The 21,160-nt window shown below is 46.3% G+C and overlaps 2 protein-coding genes across 4 annotated transcripts in view; one reads left to right on the plus strand and one right to left on the minus strand.

Annotated features, from left to right (window-relative positions):
* Mettl6 (methyltransferase 6, tRNA N3-cytidine) lies at positions 1-15,616 on the minus strand. Of its 3 annotated transcripts, XR_015044609.1 has the most exons (7): positions 15,478-15,616; positions 14,172-14,533; positions 12,892-13,026; positions 8,249-8,419; positions 3,325-3,466; positions 1,373-1,474; positions 249-428 (listed from the first exon to the last, which is right to left on the minus strand). XR_015044609.1 is itself a non-coding variant. In XM_021182034.3 (6 exons), the coding sequence occupies exons 2-6, from the start codon at positions 14,394-14,396 to the stop codon at positions 253-255; spliced, it is 849 nt and encodes a 282-aa protein (XP_021037693.1). In that variant the 5' UTR covers positions 14,397-14,533; positions 15,478-15,616; the 3' UTR covers positions 1-252. The 3 variants fall into 3 exon arrangements, 2 of the variants coding, with proteins under 2 accessions (XP_021037693.1, XP_029324892.1); XM_021182034.3 differs by lacking the exon at positions 1,373-1,474 and having other exon boundaries at positions 1-428; XM_029469032.2 differs by lacking the exons at positions 249-428; positions 1,373-1,474 and adding an exon at positions 1,992-2,242.
* Positions 15,578-21,160, plus strand: part of Eaf1 (ELL associated factor 1) — a 14,739-nt gene continuing 9,156 nt past the window's right edge. The window contains exons 1-3 of the mRNA XM_021182036.3: positions 15,578-15,956; positions 18,300-18,394; positions 20,686-20,822. Of these exons, the coding sequence (XP_021037695.1) occupies positions 15,593-15,956; positions 18,300-18,394; positions 20,686-20,822 (596 nt within the window). The 5' untranslated portion in view covers positions 15,578-15,592. The remainder of the gene's footprint in view (positions 15,957-18,299; positions 18,395-20,685; positions 20,823-21,160) is intronic.

Consider the following 21,160-nt stretch of genomic DNA (forward strand, 5'->3'; position numbering starts at 1 on the left):
AGCTGCCATGTGGGTGCTGGAAACCGAACCCAGGCCCTCCCCAAGAGCAGCCAACACTCTTGACCACTGAGCCACCTCTCCGGCTCAACATAAGACTGCTGATCCACCCAGGTTGCTAAGCTTGCACAGCTAGCACCTTTACCTGCTGAGCCAACTCCCCAGTCTTCACTTGTTCTCAGTACAAAAATAACACATGCAATTTTCAAAAATTCAGAATATAAAAAAATACAAAATAGTTTAACGTCCTTTTCTTCAAAGTGAAGCAGAGTCACTGGTAGGGGCTGGGTCCTTCGGAGGCTTCCGGAACTTGCTCTGAAGGAAAACTCGAGGCACACACAGGCCCTCTTTTTTATTCACTGTCTCTCGAAACACATACTCGTTCACCACTTCTTCATAACCTGCATCCACAAAGAGCTGCGCCAGGAATTCTAGAAGGCAAGCAGGGTGAGCTCTGAGGGCTGGAAGGGTTGTTTCTGTAATGAAAACTTCAATGCTGAATTGGACTTTGTTTTTAAACTTTTCTTCTTTGATTTTCCCCTCTGAGACGGAATCTCACTTTACATCTCTGGCTGGCCCGAGCCTCTTTATGCTTCTGCCATAGCTTGCCCGGTGCTGGGACTTCAGGCCTGTGCTAGCGCGCCAGGCTTGCTTGCTTTGTTTTCATTCATTCACTCACTCATCCACTCCTTGTTTACATTTCATTAGTTCACTCTATCTTTAACACACACACACACTCCAAACATATTCCTATTTCTCATGGTCTTAGCACCCAATCAGAAACCTCCAGTTAAAGAATCAACAAAGATGTACATATCTTGGCTTACTCTTGTGTTAGCAAATACAGAAGTCTGACTAAAAGAAATAAAGCCCAAGCTAGCTATTGCAAAGGCCTGCACACACTCTACCTGTTTATAGAAAGGAAGGGCGTCTGTGACTAGAATGGGGGTTGGGGGAAGATTACCAGCTAATGCTAACTTCACCCCAGCAAAACATCACACAGGTTAAGTAAACCAAACTAGTATAATAGAGGGCTGTGGAACACAAACATAGACCCCACTAAGGGCCTTACTGTGCTGTGCGGCTGTGCTCTGGAGCACTGTGCAGACCCCACTGGAGCCTCCTGATAACTTCTAAAGCATTTATCGCCATTTCACACACCTTAAATTCATCTTCATTTCCACCTAATATGGCATATTTACTTGTAAACATTTGTTCTTTTAGTTTTAATATCTAGAATAATATCAAAAAATAGAAATATGAGACAGACACAGAACTGCTATAAGGTTAAGAATAGCCTGGACTACTGGACTGTGGTTTTATATATATATAAATAGAGTGAGCTGCAGACACCCAGCTCAGCAGTTGAGAGCACCTGTTCTTGCAGAAGATCCGGGTTTGGTTTCCATGGTGGCTCACCACTACCCATAACTTCAGTCCCAGGAACTCTGGCACCTCTGATGACTTCTGCACACACCTAACATGCACATGGCACACAAACACACATGCAGACAAAACACACACACATAAAATTAAAATTAAAAATAAAAACAACTAACCAAACAAAAAAGCCTAAGCCTGAACTAGAAGGTAAAAGATCTTGGAACACAGATTAGTGGTAGAGCACTTGGCTAGCATGCTTGACCCTGGGTACAAGACTCAGCATCGTAAAAATAAATGAAGCCCCTCCCCTCTAAGCTAAAAAGGTGACAGTCATCTGAGGTAGACTTAAAACTAATGCTTGAAACACTTAGAAACTGAAATGATGTTTGGCATTTTCTGATCCCAAATGCCTTTTAACGTCTTTTGCATTATTATCTTGTATGTGGAATATGTGTTAGGTATGTGTGTGCATAGCATGCATACATATAAAGAGGTCTCATTCTCCAAAAATATTTTTATTTCTGTTCACGGACGTCTTGCCATCATGCATGCATATGCATCACATGCATGCTTGGCACTTATGGCAGCCAAGAGGTGTTGGATGCCCTGAAATGAAGTTACAGACTTCATTTGTTAGTCACCATGTGGCTGCTGGGATTCAAATCTAGGTCCTCTGGAGGTATCCTTAACAACAGAGCCATCTTTCCAGCCCTCCACCTTACTTTCTTTTGGGGGATGATGGTGATAGGGTTTCTCTGTGTAGCACTGGCCGTCTTGGAAGCTGCTCTGTAGACCACTCTGTTCTCAAACTCAGAGCTCTGCCTGCCTCTGCCTCCCAAATGCTTGGCTTGACACTGCAACTCTTAACCAAACACAAGGGCACACTTTTTTTTTTTTTTTTTTTGAGACAGGGTCTCTTTAATATAGCCCTGGCTGTCCTGGTCAACCTTACTTTTTGAGACAGGATTTCTCACCAACATGGGCCAACAAAACTAGCCGACCATGGATCTTTCCTGTCTGTCTTCCCAGCACAGGATTACAGGTTCCTGTCACCATACCTGGCTGTTCACAGGGATGCTGAGATGCTGCAGCACACACTTTATTATTAACTGAGCCTCTTCCCAGTTACAAGCATCTAACTTTGTGACTGTTCTTTGAGACAGGGTCTCATGTAGCCCAGGAACAAGCTGAGGGTGAGAGTGACCTAGGGTTTAATTTAATTCCTGTGTAAGAGAGCTCCACCTGCGTGAGGCATTTGCACCATGAGGGTGCCTGGTGCTTACAGGGCCTGGTCAGGGGAGGTGTTTAATCCCTGGGAACTGAAGTTACAGCTGGTTAAGCCATCATGTGGGTGTAGGGAACGGAACCAGGCAAGTACAACACGCGCTTTTAACTGCTAACCATTCCTGCAGGTGGACTTTAACTCCTGAGCTTCCTGTCTCTGCCTCTGGATGGCTGGTGTCAAAGTCTTGTGTAAAACCACCCCAGTTTACGCAGGGCTGGGGACTGAATCCAGAATCTGAGCAATGCCAGGTCAGCACTACACCCTCTGAGCTACATTCCCAGTGCTCTTTGACAGCAAATTTAGTCAAGGAGTTTTGCCTGTGGGTCTGGAAAAGTGCCCTCAAGTGCCATGGTGAACTCAAGGCACTTATGTGGAAGCTGTGACTTTCTGGTCCTACTTCCCCGTTTCCAGCACAGTTCCTGTTGGCATCACATGACAGATCTGAGGACTGTCTACTCTGCGGGCCTCACTCACTAGTCACTGTCCCCACAGGCCAGGGTTGGGTCTGTGGTGTGTATCAGAACTTGCTCTAAGGACTTGGGACTTGTGTGTTAGCATGGCCACACCCCTGCCCAGGCAGCACTCCACTAATGGTGCAGTCAAGTATACAGAGCAGAGAAAGACACACTCTAAGGAGACAGACACTCCATTCCTCTTACCATCAGTAAAAAAATACGATCTGGTTCCATCTTGCCTGACATAAAAATTTTCTCCAAGTTTGCTTCCGGCTTTAAATCTAAGCATGGCGTGATCATTCAGCCCGTAGTCACGGAACAAGACACTTCTGCCTGGTTTTAATACCTACAAAAGTAATAAAGCAGGCTGTATAAACCCGGTCAACTAAAATATAATCTGATGACACTAGGAATTAAAACACAGACCCGTGGGAGTGCTGAAAGAAGGCATACAAAATATCCTTAGTATGAATGGTTGCTCTTTAAAAAAACCATGTCAGGTGTGGAGTCCATACCATAATCTCGGAGTTCAAGGGAGGCAGGAGTATCATTTTGAGTTTGAGGTTAGCCTGGCCTACACAGTACCTAGCCTACCTGGGTTTACCTAGCAAAAGGATCCTGTCTCAAAAAAACAATAAATAAATAAAATGCCTTAGAAGTCACTCTTTTTAGATATGATGGAGCATAAAACAGTTTCAAGCCCCACATAAAAGCAAGCACATAAGACACACCCTGCCTTGTGCAAGGCACGGACATCTCCTTCACTAGGCCGAGTTCCCAAACATCTGCTTCTGACAACTTAACCTCTGAAGCCGGGTGTGGTGGGGCACGCCTTTAATCCCAGCACTCGGGAGGCAGAGGCAGGCGGATTTCTGAGTTCGAGGCCAGCCTGGTCTACAAAGTGAGTTCCAGGACAGCCAGGGCTACACAGAGAATCCCTGTCTCAAAAAACAAAACAAAACAAAACAAACAAACCAACTTACCTCTGAAGGGCTCTGTGTGAGACTCTCCACTGGGTCCCAACACTGACCTCCCCCTCCCTGGGTTCTGGCCTGACATCTGCTCACGTCTGCAGCTGTGGGAAGAGTAAGGAACGCGATCCTTTCCTTTCCTCAGAGCCTTCTATCTGCGGTGTAGACAGTGCCACATATACACTTCAAGGGACACCTTAGAGATGTCCCACAGACCCACACCACCAGGCCGAGCACAGAGCACTTGCTTTACAATGAGAGAAGCCCTCTCTTGTGACAAGTTTTGCTTCCTTCGGAAAGCGTGTGGTGGCACTTGTACAGCCATATCCTCCCTCCACTCTCTGTTTTTTGGGAGACTCTTGTTGTATATGGGGAAGCCTGCCTGGCGCTGGCACCCTAGCGTGATGGGTGGAAAGCGTATGCGGTACACTGGTCACATGGGCTTCGCCTGGGCTGCTGTCCTGTCTGCAGAGCCTGCTGATGGCTTCTCTCTCTAGGACTTTGCCAACAGAGCACACACTTTTAAATTAGCCAACCAATCACTGTGATGGCAGGGAGAACGTAATCAGACTGGGCTAGGAAGTCATTGGGGCTCAGCTGACAAAGATCTGTAATGGAGATTAAAAACAGGAGGACCACCAAAATGAAGGAAAGCTCAAGAAAACTTTACAAATGTGACATGTCAAACCCACTAAAATATAGATATTCTATCATTTATGACTGCAATAGTGAGGAGAGGCTGGTCTATGAAGACAGAGTTGGGGCACTAGGACACACAGATGCTGGAAGCACTCAGCATCTAGGTGGCCCCTCTAATCCTTAAGATCAGGGCACTGATCACAGGAGTACTAAGCCTCAGGAAAGCAGAGACAACACACAGAGCTGTGGATTCTAAGTTGAGTCTGCTGCGCAGCCTAAGAGCTAAGACCCCCAGTGGACCATGACCTGCCACCAGGCTCCCGGCACCACAGATCCAAAAGGAGACAGTTGGAGCTCAGAGGGCTGTAAATCTTGTGTAGAAACTCAAGGCACGCCTCTATGTTTAGTGCTTCTCATGGGAATGTGCCATGCCTTTATGCCTTTAATACAAAAGCCGTGGAAGTGCATTGTGAAAACATCCTCCTATCATCGCACAGTTCTTTTTGTAATTAAAAAATCTGTTTTAGACAGGGTCTCACAATGTTGCTGTGGCTGGCCTGAACTCATTAAAGAGACTAGCCCCAAATGACAGAGATCTGCCTGCTTCTGAACGTTCAGTTCCTTTCAAGCTGTTCTCACAGAAACCTGCTGTCTATGTGGCCAGTTTCCCTCCAAGCCAGGCCGTGCTTTCTCCCGAGACTGTGTCACTCATGGACTGGCGTCCTCCTGCTGTGTCCCGTGTATCCTTCCTTTCTTCTCTCTCCTCCTTCTCTCTCTTCTTGTCATCAGACAAAATGCTTACTATCCTGTTAATCCCAGGGCTACTTTCCTACATTCTGCAAGGACTGTCTTACTCTGGCTTGTCTTACTCTAAATGCCATTCTATTTTGATTCTGGTCATCTCAACAGACAAGTACATTACCCTTCCAATTATACTGGTCTTGTGCACCCCTCCCCATCTCTGTGTGTTTGTGTGTTGTGTATATAGGCGTTCCTGTGTTTGATTGTAGGCATATGTGTGACTCAGATGGCAACTTTGAATGCTGTCCTCCCCTCCCTCTCTGCCTGAGGCAGGGTCTCCCACTGTTCACTACTGCCCACAGCAAGTTAGCTGGTCTTCCATTTTCCCGTGTCTGCCTTCCATCCCACCAGAGGAGCCCTGGGACTATACATATGCACTGCCAGCTTTACATAGGTTCTTGAGATCTGAACTGAGGTTCTCCTGATTGCACGGCAGGCCCTTAACTCTCTCAGCCATCTCCTCAAACCGTTCGCTGGTTTCTTTATAATGCCACCCCCAATACACTTATTTATATGAGTGTGCATGTGCGTGGATGCCATGATATGGGTGTACAGGTCAAAGGGCAGCTTGAGGGTTGGTTTTCTCCTTCAGAGATAACTCAGGTCATCAGAGTCAGTGGCAAGTGTTTTTACTCACTGAGCCATTTTGCCGGCCCTCCTCTGGCCTCTTAATGACTTGAGTTCTCTGTCTTCCACCTACGTACAGAGCACTTATTGACACAGTGAGGTTGCAATGCTCTGTCAACACTAAGTAGTATACGCTCCATACACGCAGTGCCAGGCAAGCCTACCTTTCTTAGCACATTCTCTCTCTTTTTCTCATGCCCTATTTCTAGTAACCTTCCACTCTCACTTGGGTCTGAATCAGGCAATATGCTCATCTTTTCTTTGGGGCCTCTCTTTTTTTTTTTGCTTTTCGAGACAGGGTTTCTCTGTGTAGCCCTGGCTGTCCTGGAGCTCACTTTGTAGACCAGGCTGGCCTCGAACTCAGAAATCCGCCTGCCTCTGCCTCCTGAGTGCTGGGATTAAAGGCGTGCACCACCACGCCCGGCCTTTGGGGCCTCTCTTCTGTCTAGCTTAAGTGCTATGGCCATTTGGGGGCACACTCTGAGTTCTTACCTGCTCAGACACTAGGGACAGAACAAGAGGAAACTTTGTGAAACTCGCAGGCAGAGATAAACCTATCATACAAGGGTATACTTTAAAATACACTACTGTGGAGGAGAATAATTCTCTAACAGTTTTCCAGTGCCTTTTATCTTTATTTAAAGCCAGCGTTAAGGGCTAGCGAAACAGCTCAGCGAGAAAGCCTGTTGCTTTCTCAGGACCTGGGCTAAATTCCTGGCACACACACAGTGCTTCACAACCTCCCATAATTCTAGTTCCAGAGGCCCTGACACCCTGTGCTGACCTACTTGGGTAACAGCATGCACATGCTGCACACAGACAAAACACACACATAAAAGAAACGAACAGACTGCCCAACGCAGACTCTCCCATCTTTGTTCATTGCCTTGTTTGATTACTTTGTCTTTGATCTAGAAACTAATCCTATTCCCTGCAAGTGCCTAGAGTGGTACACAAGCTGCCTGGAAAAAATAAAACCCGCCTCAGCACTGGCTGGAGTCCTGTTAGAGTGCTGTCTAATTGTCTTTGCCTTTTCAATCCTCACTCCCTCCCTTGAGACCCCGCTGACCGGCTGAGCTGGCTTGGTCCCTTGACTCAAAGTAGGCTAGGCTGCCCTTGAACTCATAGCACCCCTCTACCGCAGTCCCAAGTACTAGGATTACAGGCATGCTACAGCAGCCTCCTAGTGGCCACAGCAGTTTGGGTCCCTGTCATGCTAATAGTAGTAATGTAACAATGGCTGGCTTTGAGGCACATTTGGCAGAGCAGAGGCACTGTGCTGGGCACGTGCCACACATCTTTTTAAATCTCCCCTAAATGCTGCTGTCTCAGAAGTATTATCCCAACATTTCTCAGGTATAGAAACAAGTTTGGAGAGGTGAAGGAACTTGCCTAAGTAGTGAGCCAGCTTAGGAGCTAGGCTTTTGACCACGTTCTTGACCATTTAACTACATGTTCTCTGTTAGCACTCTAAGCTCCTCCCCACAGTTACCTGGCAACAGCTGGGTAGGCCTGGCCCAGTATAAATGAGGCTGCTTGCTCCCTCCTCCCTCTCTTGCCACCCTTTCTTGCCTCTTGTCCCTTTGTTCCCTCTCTTCCCATTCCCTTCCCCCCCTCTCTCCATGTGGTCATGGCCAGCCTCTACTTCTCTACTCTCTCTCTCTGCCTTTCTCTGTCTCTACTACCCTCCTCATGCCCTGAATAAACTCTACTCTACACTATAAGTCGTGTGGCTGGTCCCTCAGGGGAAAGGAATGCCTTGGCATGGGCCTGCTGAGGCACCCCTTCCCCCATACATCACCACACCCCCATAGAACATATTCTTATATCTCTTTATCTTTTTATAAACACATCACTCTCATCTTATGGATCCCAGGAAACTGCAACACCTTCCTTGCTCTGGGGCTGGCGATGCTCTGACGAGCAGCCACAGCACTGTCCAAATCCAGCGCTACAGGAGATGCTTCATGCCAGAGACTCCCTTCCCCTAGACTGGCTACAGTCTACCCTCTGGATATGGGAAGATGCTAGGAAAGCAGTACACAAGCCTTGCAGTGAAGGCAGGCAGGAACAAACATCTAGTCACTAACCTTGTACACGTTTAGTAAGACAAGGCGCATCTTCTCAGGGTGCACAGCTGAGAGCACAAAGATCAGTGTAACGGCATCCACAGACTCTGGTGGGACGTGGTCAAGAAGGTTGTCTCTAGTGAGGTCACACTGGAACACTTTGCATCTCTCTGCATTGTACAAAGGATGTTGCTAGAAAGGGGAAACAGAAGGAGCTTGTGATTTCAATCAGCCACCATGCTGATGCATGTGTGACCATGTATGACATGCTGATGCACGTGTGACCATACAGCACCGGAGAGAGACCCTGTTTCTACTCGTTTACTGACACACGGAATGGTCACTTGTTTCTGGGGAAGTAACAGTCATTACGGCTACAGGGAGCAGACAGCACTTCAGCAACCTTCCTTTTTTTTTTTTCTCCGAGACAGGGTTTCTCTGTGTAGCCCTGGCTGTCCTGGAACTCATTTTGTAGACCTGGCTGGCCTCAAACTCAGAAATCCGCCTGCCTCTGCCTCCCGGGTGCTGGGATTAAAGGAGTGCGCCACCACACCCGCCGAAAGTCAACTTTTAAGATGAAGGAAATAGATGTTGAGAGTGACTGTCCCCCAAACCAAGTAATTGCTATTTGGGAGAGTTCAGCTATATACCATTGCAAAAGGATTAGCCCAGCTAGGCTTGCTGATTGCTAACACCTCATCACGGAAGGGTGGGAGCTGCATAACCTCACCGGAGTATCCAGCTGCTCCCCACTTTAGGGGCATGGGGCAAAGGAAGGAATGTTCCATTTAGTTGGCTAAAGGAAAACTCTCACCCCTGCTGGGTAAAGGCCTTCCAGGTGCAGCTGCTGGGGGAGCAGCACTCAGAGCTCTGCAAGCAACCCTCCCTCCCTCTCCTATGCTCTGTAAGAAAATCCAAGAAATTCACTGGTTCCCAGAGTGAACTGTGGCAGACTGGTTTGATATGTCACTGAGATCACAGAAGGGAGCAGTGGGCATCATTAAGGCCCCCCCAAAGGAATTCCACCAATAGAAGGACATATACCACTAGACATCAAAACATACAAAATATAGTAATAAAACAATATGGTTTGAGAATGGTAGCAAACAGTTCACCAAGTCAGACGATTCCTAAATAGATCCATGTGTATGTGTGAGAATTGGGTATTTTATGACCAAAGATGGCAATGAGATAAAAAGGTCAGTAATGATAATGAATTGTGTTCTGAAAACTAGCTACTAGATTCAAAAGATCTTAGCTTAGAGACGAACACAAATGGAAAGGCATGGCTCCCATACTTACTCCCACTTAAAAAAAAAAGAAGACGAAGAAGAGGAGGAGGAAGAGGAAGAAAAAGCCACGAGGATAGAGAAACACAAGCATCTTCAGGGAGACTCAGGCCACAGCACTTGCTTACCTGAGGCAGAAGTCTACAGTTTGGAAAAACAAGTCTCCAGTTGAAAAATTAACATCGGGTGGTGGCAGTGCACAATTTTATATGAGTACACTGAAGCTACAGTGTACTCATGTACATAAAACAAGTAAATCATTTAAAACATACACACACACATACACACAACACCAAACCCTCCTCACCTCTCTTTTTAAAAAAAACCCAGCAAGTGCTCTGGGGATGAGAGGGCAGTACAGGATGAAGTCACAGGGGCTGTTTCTGCTGAACCTGCTTCCACCAGTGATACTGCCAGGATCGCACAGAGGATGCTGTTCTTTCTGGGGCTGGCTTTTCCTATTAGCAAGAAAAAGTGACTATGCAGGAATAAAGTAACTTGAAGCCAGAGCCTATGGCTACCACTGACGTGCCACGGCAGCTCTGGTTAGAGGGTAGTGGGGACTTTCTCTGCCTAAATCCAAGAATATGCTCAAGATGACAGGCAGGGCATTAGATTCTCTCACAGCTGGGAGAGAGATGGGCAAGGAAAACTGCCTTTTCAGACAAACAGAAAGTTCACGGGGCTAGAGGGACGACTCAGCACAGCTAGGAACATTGGCTGCTTTTCCAGAGGACTTGGGTTTCAGTCCCAGCACCTACACGGCAGCTCACAAATGTCTTCTGACCTCCATGGGCACCAGGCATGCATGTGGTGTACATACATACATGCAAGGAAAACATCCATGCACATAAAATAAAACCCGTCTAATAAAAAAATGAAAGGAAAATGTACAAGTCCATGCTCTGAGACATGAAGCTACTGCGCAGTTCAAATCCAGAGGGGCAAGGTAAGAAGGATTCTCACTCTTCACCCCAACAGAAAGCCCCCAGTGAGCTCCGTTATAGCCAGGAAGAGACAGGCAAGGGGCACAGAGAAGACCTAAAGCTAAGAAGACATACAAAAGTCCCCACAGGAGTTTTAAGTGTCTGGTAGGATAAGAGTAAGTGTATCATATAATACCCAACCCTTGGTTACAAATCCGTATGAACTTCAGTACCTACTGTCCTATACTACGTGCAACTTAAACAAAAAGCATATAAGGGACACCAAGAAGAAAAAAAAAAGTCTGAAGAAAGAAGGCCCAGTATCAGAGCCCAACTCAAATATGGCATCGAATGAGAGACTAAGAGTTTAGGCATTTAAAATAATAATTATCAAAATGGTATAGACACTGGGGCTAGGGAGATGACTCAGTGGGTAAGGGTACTTGTTGCTAAGTCTCACTATCTAAGTCTATCCCCAGAACCCACACCATGGAGAGAATCAACGTTAGCATGTTGTCCTCTGACTTTCACACATGTGTAATGACATGTGCATGCCCACATACATGTATATACACACACGATATAAAAACAGACAAACAATGTTTTTTAAAAAGAACACTAGGGGCTGGAGAGATGGCTCAGCAGTAAAGGCTGCTTTCTCAGAGCACCCTGGTTCGACTTCCACTAACCCTATCAGGCAGCTGCCGATAACTCCAGCTACAGGGGATCTGCAACTTCTGACCTCCGCAGGTATGCCTGTGTTTACACGCACATGCAGACATATACACACTATACATAATTAAAAACAGAAAAATAGCTGGGCGGTGGTGGCACACGCCTTTAATCCCAGCAACTTGGGAGGCAGAGGCAGGCAGATTTCTGAGTTCGAGGCCAGCCTGATCTACAGAGTGAGTTCTAGGACAACCAGGGCTACACAGAGAAACCCTGTCTCGAAAAACCAAAATAAATAAATAAATGAAAAATAAATCTCTAAAATCTAAAAGAAAACTAAAATGGTACAGATGCAAATGCAAAAGAGTTGGCTCAGCGGTTAAGAGCACTTCTGCTTTTCCAAAGCTCTGAGTTCAATCCCTAGCACCCACATGAGAGCTCACAACTCTAACTGCAGTTCTAGGGGATCCGGCCTCTCACACACACACAAGCAGGCAGAACATACATGTACATAAAATAAAAATAAATAAGTCACTAAAAACAGAGCAATGGAAACAATAAATGATTATCTAAGTACCAGGTGTAAAGATAACTTACACATGAAACCTGTTACCTCAAAAGTAAAATGCTAATAAATTTGATATGAGCCAGGAATGGTGGTGCACACATAAAATCCCAGGACTCAGGAAGGCTGAAGCAAGAGGATCAACAGTTTAACCCGCCTCAGCTTGGGCTATCTAAATCCTGCATTAGAAAAGGGCTACAATTAATAATATTAAAAAGGAAAAAAAAGAGATGCTTGTAACATATGCATGATTAACAAACATCCTTACTATATTCTAAAAATAAGAACAGAAAAATAGGCAAAAGGTCATGCACAGATGAACTCTTACCACTAGCACACAGTAAGCTCGCACTGAACACACGGAGAAGAAAGAGGTCACGGTAGGAAAAAAGGTATGTGTATTTACGAATTTTAGTCTTCAATATCTCTAGTAATGAGAAAAATAAAATGCTCAGACTTATTTTTCTTATAGATTGGTGAAAGAAAAGAAAAATAAACCTGAGGAAACAATTATTGGTAAAACTAAGAACTGTGGCCCTGACACAGAGCCACCAAGGGCCCACCAGGCACCCATCTGTGCTAAGGGCCCCAGGCTTCCAGAAGCTCCCAATGCAATAAATACAAAATCCCTTAAAAAAAAAAAAAAACCCTAAGAACCGGCATGATCCTTTGAAAGGAAATGTACCATTATCTATTAAAATGTAAACATTCACATCTCTTTTTTTTGGAGGGGCGGGGGTTGAGACAGGGTTTCTTTGTGTAGCCCTGGCTGTCCTGGAACTCACTCTGTAGACCAGGCTGGCCTCAAACTCAGAAATCCGCCTGCCTCTGCCTCCCAAGCACCGGGATCAAAGGCGTGCGCCACCACTGCCCGGCCGGCCACATCCTTCTTTCTAAGGGATTCTGTTTCCTCCATTACTCATCACAGAGGACTGTGGTGCCTATGAGTTTTGTATACAATCCTAGTCACAGTAACCTATCTTAAAAGGGCACGCAATCAATCAGACACCAACCTACAAAGTAAGCCATATGAATCAAGCACAGAGACTGTTTAGTAGTATCTCTGCTTTGCTTTGAATCAAATATTTTCATGTGCACAGGCTACAGAAAACAGCTTCCGTGGCGCTCATGGCTGGTGAGCTCCTGGAAGAGGACACGACTAGACAAAGGTGTAAGGAAACAAACAGCGGAATACATATATGGTGCACCAACCTTCACGTAGTCAACTGCCCTTGGAGAAAAATCACAGGCATAGGCAAAGAGATTCAAGTCTTCTTCTAAAAGTGGGAATAAACAGTTCCCAACCCCACAGCCAGCCTCCAACAAAGTCAATTTCTGACCTTCATACTGAGGAATGAGAACACAGAAGTTATAGCACATTACATTTGCATAATAAACACACCAAGCTAAAATGTTCAGTAGGCCTGAGATGTCTCTGACCTCAAGAGGCAGATACTAAACAATAGAGCTAGTGAGTAAAAGTTAAACACTGGCACCTCATTTATAATCATCTGACAATGGGCAGTTAGTTCAGTGTGAAAAATAAGGCAGCCATAGCACAGTGCATACACTCTGGGCTAACCTCCTCCTCAAATCCCAACTCTTCTTTTGCCCCTGGATTCTATCCTCGGGCAACTCACTTCTATAGCTCTGTGCCTCAATCTTTTTTCCTGCAAACAGGAACAACACGAAAGCACTTCAGAGAGTTGCTATGAAGAACAGATGCAAAATTCTTAGAAAACAGTACAGCAAATGTTCATTCACTACCAAGTAGCTTCAATCTGTCACTAAAGTGCGCTCTGAATATTTACTATTTCTAACTTTCATATCAGCTTTAACTAAGCAGAAAGCATTAGGGGGCTGGAGAGACGGCTCAGTGGTTAGGAGAACACGCCGCTTTTCCAGGACGCATGTTCAATTCCCTGCATTCATATGGCCACCTACAACTGCCTGTAATTCCAGTTCCGGTAGCTCTAACACCCTCTTCTGACTTCCACAGACACTAGACATGCATATGGTACATAGACATACATGCAGGCAAAACACCCATATGCATAGTAAAATAAACAAATCTAAAAAGAAAACCTTAAAGCTCTGTTTTCTATTAAACAGCCCAGACATTGCTAAGCATACTTGAAACGAATCAGAACTCTCCTTGGGTACATTCAGACAGACGTCTTAATTTTCTTTAGGGTAGCTTAGTCAGTAAAGTGCTTGCCACACAACCACTAGCACTCAGGTAAAAAACTGGACATGTGCCGAACAGTTGGAATCTCATTCTAGGAAGGCTCCCTGGGGATTACTGGCCATCTAGCCCAAGCTAATCTGTGTGCCCCAAGTCTAGTGAGAGACCCTGTTTCAAAAAACAAGACAACTCCTGAGAAATGGCACCTAAGGCTGCCATCTGGGGTCACTCTCTACATGAAATAAAGGACCTCTCTTCTAGGCATCATAAATGAAGATGGCTCGGGCCAGGAGAAACCCCAGCCTACCTCCCTACATGATCTCAACTCCTCAAACTCTCTGGTGGTCCAGTGTCTGTCCTTGAAAAAATTGGTACTGTTTCTTTTATAAAAAAGGTCCCAGTTCTTCTGAGCTTCTTTTTCCAGTTTTTGCTGTTTAAAAGCAGACACCAAAGCTTGGTCTCTTTTCAGTTTCTCCTCTTCTTCAGTGCTAAGAATCCTTGCTTGCAGTCCTTTCCTTTGGAAAGAAGCCATTGTAGTTGCTGGAAACACATTCAATGCTGCTATAGGTCCTCTGTTCTTCAACCATCTGAACAATCGATGCTGAGATTGTAGACACTGGAGTTTCTCTGATGCAGTTTCCCCAGGTGACTTTCCAGCAGAATACGATGCTACTTAGGAAAGAGAAAGGGGGGGGGATTGATTGATTGATTCTGACTAGTGATTCTCTAACAGCCTGCCAGCTTCTCTCCCCATCCTGTTCATCTGAGCCAGGGGTTGTCCCTGAAGCCCAGGCTGTCCCTTGCCTCATCCTCCCAACTCCTGTGATCAGGGCCTCATCAAGCTAGATCGTTCTTTATTACTTCCAGAGTTTGGGTTCTAAACGAGTCCAAGACTCGGGGAGAGGTTCCCCCGGAGGGCTCTTTAAGGCTCCGGGGTCAATTCACTTAACACTCCCGAGATGCTGACTCTGCCCAACAACCCTGCTGGGGTCTGGAGAGGTCATAAAGACCAAGACAGTCTCTACTGAACAGAGCTTACTCAGAGACCAGAACTCTCACGGACCGGACTCCCAATTCAAATCAGATGAGCCAAGTACTACAAGAAATAGGTTTACTTAGGGTAAAGGGACGCCTCCACGAGTTGACTGAGAAAATGTGAGAAAAAAAAAAATTCTCATCAAGGTTCAGTACACGTGGGAAACGTGACTTCAAAACAACGGCAACAACCGCCCTAACCGAAAGCGGGTAGACGATTGCCGGACAGACAAGGGATCGCGGTGGGCTAAGGAGGTGACGGAGCTGATCCGGGAGAGGCCGGGGTTTCCGATCGTACCCATAAACTGAAGGAAGCGTCGTCGGCCAAGAGAACTGAAATCCTCTCATCGCAACCATGGAGCGAAGTAGGGGGAAGGACCGAGTGACGGGTGGCTGAGGTCCCGAGAACCGTCATCGCTCTCTGGACCCTCGGATAAAGCAGGCCGCTAGGGTCTCGGGCATGTCCAGGAACACTCATACCCAAATTCAAACTCGCGTCCACTCAGTTCCCCACGCTCTGCGCTCCCAGCCATCGGTTCACAGGGTCCCCAGCAAAGAACAGGTCAGGGCGCACTCACCCGTCAGTCAAGCCCAGGCGTCCGCAGCAGAATCTTCTAGCTGAACTGGGCTCCTCCTAAGACCAGAAATCGTCCAGCAGTGTGGGCTGCAGCAGTCCTGGGGAACTCTCTCTCCATGGCACTGCCCCCGCTATTTCCGTTGGGGAGACGGAAGTCCCTCCCCAATGCCGGAAGTGCAGCGGCCTTACTTCCGCAGAGTCTCTTGAGACGCGAAGTAGATTGGTTTCCGGCCCCGGGTGGGCGCGGACTTGGTTCAGTGCGCGCTTCGGAGCGGTGTCCCGGGAGCGCGGTCCTGCGGGCCGCTTGCGCGGGGATCCGGGGAGACTGCGGCCGCGCGAGGAGAGCTCCGATCCGGGTGCGGGGCAAGTGCAAGGCCATGAACGGCACGGCGAACCCGCTGCTGGACCGGGAGGAGCACTGCTTGCGGCTCGGGGAGAGCTTCGAGAAGCGGCCGCGGGCCTCCTTCCACACGATTCGCTGTGAGTGAGCGCCCCTCCAGGTTCACTTGGGGCTCCCCGGCCGCCACGTGCCAGCCCAGACTCCCCTGGTTAATCCCGGTTCTCGAAAGCGTCGCTTTCCTTACCTCTCATCCCTGAGCCTCTGGAACTTCGATCTGCTCTTTTACTTTCAAATCGCTTCTCCCAAACCAAACCTCTGGTTGCTGCCAACTATTCTTCTACTTTACCGTCTCAAATACCACTTCAGAAAGTCATAGCCCCTTTATTTCAAATTCCCCTTCCCAGCCCTTAAGCCAAACTTTCCTCCTTTAGTAGCGATGCCCCTTTCTCCTCCCTTGTGTCCCCGTTCTCTTTGTCGAATTCTTCCATCAGGGCTCTTGCCCTGGAAAAGCCTTCCCGCTTGCTATGAGCGTCGTTTACTCCATTCCTTCCCTTGCTCTCCTTTCCCCTTGCTCTTGGTCTCCTCCACAGCCAGGGAACCTGCGTTCTTCGTGCCACCCATGAGGTTTCCTCTTCCTCTCTGCTTATGACACTGATTTTGTTGTTGTTGCTGTTCGAGACAGTCTTACGGTAGGTGATGCTGGCCTAGAAGTTACTATATAATTCAGGCCAGCGCTGAACATGCTGCAGTCCTCCTGCCTCAGCTTCTGTGGTGCTGAAAATATGGACCTGATTCCACCATACCTAGCTAGATTAATGTCACCTACATCACCTTAACTTCTGGGCCAACTCACTTGTGGGTGAAGAATAAAATTAGAGTTTATGCATCTGGCATAAATTAAAGCCTGATCTATGTTTGGAAAACGAAGAAGGCAGCATAAGGAATGTGGATAGAGTCATTATGTTGGGCCCTTTCCTACATGATTATAGACTCTGAGAGGGGTATTGCTACTGTGTGTCCTGAGTCAGGACATGGCTGACCAAACCAAGCACATCCCTGTGATTCACAGGCGTCGGGTTTCCGGTAAGCGTTAGTGTGGGTTAAGACCTGCTTTGTCATGGGAGCTAATCGATGTGACTCAACACACAGGCAGGGGGGTGTGTTAGATATTAAAGTCCCATCTCTGTGTGGCCTCTTGTCACACAGCTGCATCTGTGCTTTGCACCGACAGCAGATTCAGCTGTTGCAGAGAGACAGTACTGGGGAAACGATAAGATTGCCATTTCCCAGTTGACTAATTTGTTCCTCCACAGAAGGGCAAGTGTAAGTTTTAAGTGCGATTCTGCACATGTGCTCCTGGCCTGCAGTTTGAGTCAGGTGCGAATTAAAATGGCTCTTCCTATTGTGTACGTGTAATTTGCAAGAATAAGCAGGCTAACTTCTGGAGTTCGCCAGTCTGCTTCTGAACATAGCCAGACTTTTTTCCCCCACCAAAATGAGAACTTGAATGTGGCATGTTCTATTTTTGAACATTTCTGTGCAAAAAGAGGCCAACCTCATGTGGCCTGCTGTGTCTTATGTAGGATTTATAGTTAAGAATGTCTGCTGGAAGCAGGCAGAGGTGTCGCATGCCTTTAATCCCAGCACTTGGGAGGCAGAGGCAGGCAGATTTCTAAGTTCGAGGCCAGCCTGGTCTATGAGTTCCAGGACAGCCAGGGCTACACAGAGAAATCCCTGTCTCGACCCCCCCCCCCCCAAAAAAAAAGAATGTTTGCTATCACAGTTCTTATGTACACAGTTCTGGTAATTACCTTATTATGGATGGTGAGATGTTAATTGTGTGCCTGACACTTGGAAGAAGGGATTGTCTTGCATTAGCATAAGAGTGTAAGTTTCAGAGGGTATGTAAGTTTCAGCTCCCTGCACTAAATGATAGTATAGTTGAAGGCAGCATATATAGAGGTGTTTCTGAGTTGGTTAACTATTGGGTGAGAGCATTTGGGGCTCATTATACTATGAATGAAGTATATTAAGTTTTCTATGACAAAGTCTTTTAGAATTGTAAATGATAGGGCTGGGGAGTTGGTTCACTCTGTGAAGTACTTGCTATGAAAATATGAATATCTGGGTTGGAATCCACATAAAGGAGCCACAGGATAAACAGTTTCTATCTCAGTGCCAGGAATATTGAGACAGAAGGATTACTGGGGACCCACCGGCCAGCTGGCCTTGCCTGTTCAGTGAGTTCCAGGCTAATGAGAGACCCTGTCTCAAAAAAAAAAAAAAAAACAAGACAAATAGTACCTAAGAGATTATCTAAAGCTGTCCTCCATAGGTACCTGCAGATATTTGTACACATGTACCTATGCATATACAGGCACATAAAGGCATTCTCAACTGCTTTTATTTAATCTGAAATTAAAATGCCCAAGAAGTCTTCATTTTCAGCCACCCAGTGGGAAATATCCATTGTTTCCTTTTAGATGATTTTAAGCCAGCATCGATAGACACTTCCTGTGAAGGAGAACTCCAGGTTGGCAAAGGAGATGAAGTCACCATTACGCTGCCACACATCCCTGTAAGTTGTTTCCAATGTTGATCTAATGTAACGACCTTGTGTTTTATTTACAGTTCAGATTTCCTTCTATTTATTTTTTATTTTTTTAGATGTTTAGAGAGCTAATGTAAGTAAAAAAGGAATTTAGGAGTCAGATGGGTTCTTACTCATGTGTCTTAGGACTTGGTTTAAGGTAGTTTTTTGTCTCTATTCTTTACTCCCCATCTCCGTCCAATATATAGTATAGTAGGCAAGGTTCCGTCTAGACAGTGGCCCCTTTGCTAGTCATATATAACACTTATCCCAAGCAGTTCTGGAGAAAAGGGCCCTATGTGCCCTGCGTAGCAATAGCAGCTCCTGAACATAGAACAGCCAGAAGGCAGGCCAGGAGCCAGAGTGACATCTCTATATTTAGTAAGGGATCCGGTGCAGGCTGATGGTCCCAGGCAGGAACCAAAGTTTGGAATACTCAGCTAATTTAGGGGTGAAGAACTCAGTTAAAAGCTGCACCAAAGACTTGGAAGAGAAGACTTTGTACTGTAAGGCTCTCTTCAGGGCAGCACTGTGAGTCTGGGGTGGTAGCTCAGTGAGAGAGGGCTTGCCCTGCATGCATGAGGTCTTAGGGTCAATTCCCAGTTCAGCCAAAGGAAAACAGAAGGGAGACCTGTGTCTGCGCTCACAACACCTTGGACTGGGGAGATGGCTTGAGGAAATGAAGTACTCAAGCAGGAGGACTGGAGTTTTGGTGCCTCAGAACCCATGTAAAAAACCTAGGCAGACATGGCAGCTGTTGTGAGCCCACAGTTGCAGGCAAGGACATGCTACCCCCTGGGCACGCTGGCTAGCTGGACTTAGTTGGATTCAGCAAAGACCCTGCCTCAAAAAAGAAAAGTGGAGAGTGATTGAGGAAGGAGCCTGATGCCAGCTTTGGGCTTTTAGGTGCATGTATATACACACATGCACCTGTACATGTTTCTGTCCACACACAGAAAACATGAGAAAACATGCACACACACACAGAAGAAATAAACAGAAAACAGACTAGAAAAGCTCCTTAGTACGTGTCACAGCTCTGTCCTTAGACACAGCAAGTTCTGTAACTGGTGACAGAGTGCAGACTGCAGCAAACCTGGAAGCCCTGGAGCAGAGGAAACAGCCTTTTCATCTGAACTCCTGTTTTATTACATGTTGCCCATGGAAGATTACATCATCTCCCATTGGACCTGAGTTTCCCAAGTGAAAAACGAAGGGGTTAGGTACATGGTCCCTACGCGCCCTTCAGACTTAAGTTTCTACTGTGCAGTTAAGGGGCTGAAGAGCCAAGCAATTTAGTTTGTTGTTGTTTTGTTTTGTGCTTTTATAAATTCTGAACAACAAATTAAATCTTATATTTAACAAATATTAAATCAGTGTCCAATGTACAAGCCCATTACTGGGCTCTAAGAATTAACTTTAAACCAAATGAGTACATTTCCAGATGTTGTGCAGCTTAGGGTCTGGAATTTAAATATAGGAATATATAGTAGCTGCTGGATAGGATGCTTTCCTGTAATCCTAGCCTTTGAGAGGTGGAAGCAAGGTGGTTGAGAGTATAAGGCTAGCATGGGCTACGTGAGACCCTGGTTCAAAACCAAACCAAAATAAACACTTGGGGCAAACCAGAGAAGGGTTATTTGAACTTAACAGAAGGTTAATTTAGGAATTTAGATAGTGTCAAAATATAGCAGGCAGAAGGCCAGTTTCAGCCCTGAGGCAGGAACAAGAGCCTCTTACTTGCTAAAGACCTCAGAGCCCTGAGATGGTTGGTGGGGTCAGGCCCTGCCTTAAATACGACATCCTTTGGCTTGCAAGCAGCATGGGAGCTGTTGAAAGGCTTGGGGTGATGACTAAGTAACTTGGGCTCGCTTCCACTCCCTCACCGGGCTGATGGGCTGGCCACCCTTGGAGAAAGCTGCCTTGGTTATTTGCATGAGGGGGAAGCCCTGGGCTCTTCCATTACAAAGAAATACAAAGATCACTCCCTCCTCTAACCAGTTAGTCATAGCTCTGTGTAGTGTAGGGCAAGGTTAATTGTCCTCAGTTTGGGCATTGCTATTCTTTGAACTAGTTGCCTAGTAGCTTAAAGTTTTTATGCTCTATTTCTCGATTCCCTAAAACCAGGTGCTTACTATATATAACTGCTCCTTTCTTTTGCCTGGAAAGCTAGGGGAGTCAGACAGAGATCAGCCATCTGCCCCTTCTGCGCGGTCTGATGAAGGATTAGCGCACCGTGCATAATTGGTGTACTTATATTAGACTTTTGTGGCAAACAGGGGTCCACGCCGCCAATGACGGTGTTCAAAGGGAACAAGCGGCCCTATCAGAAAGACTGTGTGCTCATTATTAACCACGACACTGGCGAGTATGTGCTGGAGAAGCTGAGCAGCAGCATTCAGGTCAAGAAGACAAGGTATGGCCGACCTCCGCCTCCTCCCTTCCTCTTGTACGGTAGGGATCGAAACCGGGGTCTCCTGTGCCGGCAGATGCCCGCTCTCCTAAAGAATAGCCTTAAGTGTTGAGAAATCTTTGTGGCATTCAGTCCGGTTTTATAAGAGTGAACATCTCCTTGCTCATTAGTGTTCAATCGGTAATATTAGCCACTCCTGTCTCAGACACATCAATAATAAAATGTACATTTTTTTCTCAAATACAATAAAAAGAAATAATGCTTTTGAAAGCTAAAACATGAAGTCTTTGGGGAGAACAGGGTATTTATAATTGAGCCAATTTTGTCAGACTCATAACTGC

Source organism: Mus caroli, unplaced genomic scaffold (genome assembly GCF_978045245.1).
Source record: "Mus caroli unplaced genomic scaffold, Mus_caroli_1 scaffold_12, whole genome shotgun sequence".
In the NCBI taxonomy this organism is placed as follows: domain Eukaryota; kingdom Metazoa; phylum Chordata; class Mammalia; order Rodentia; family Muridae; genus Mus; species Mus caroli.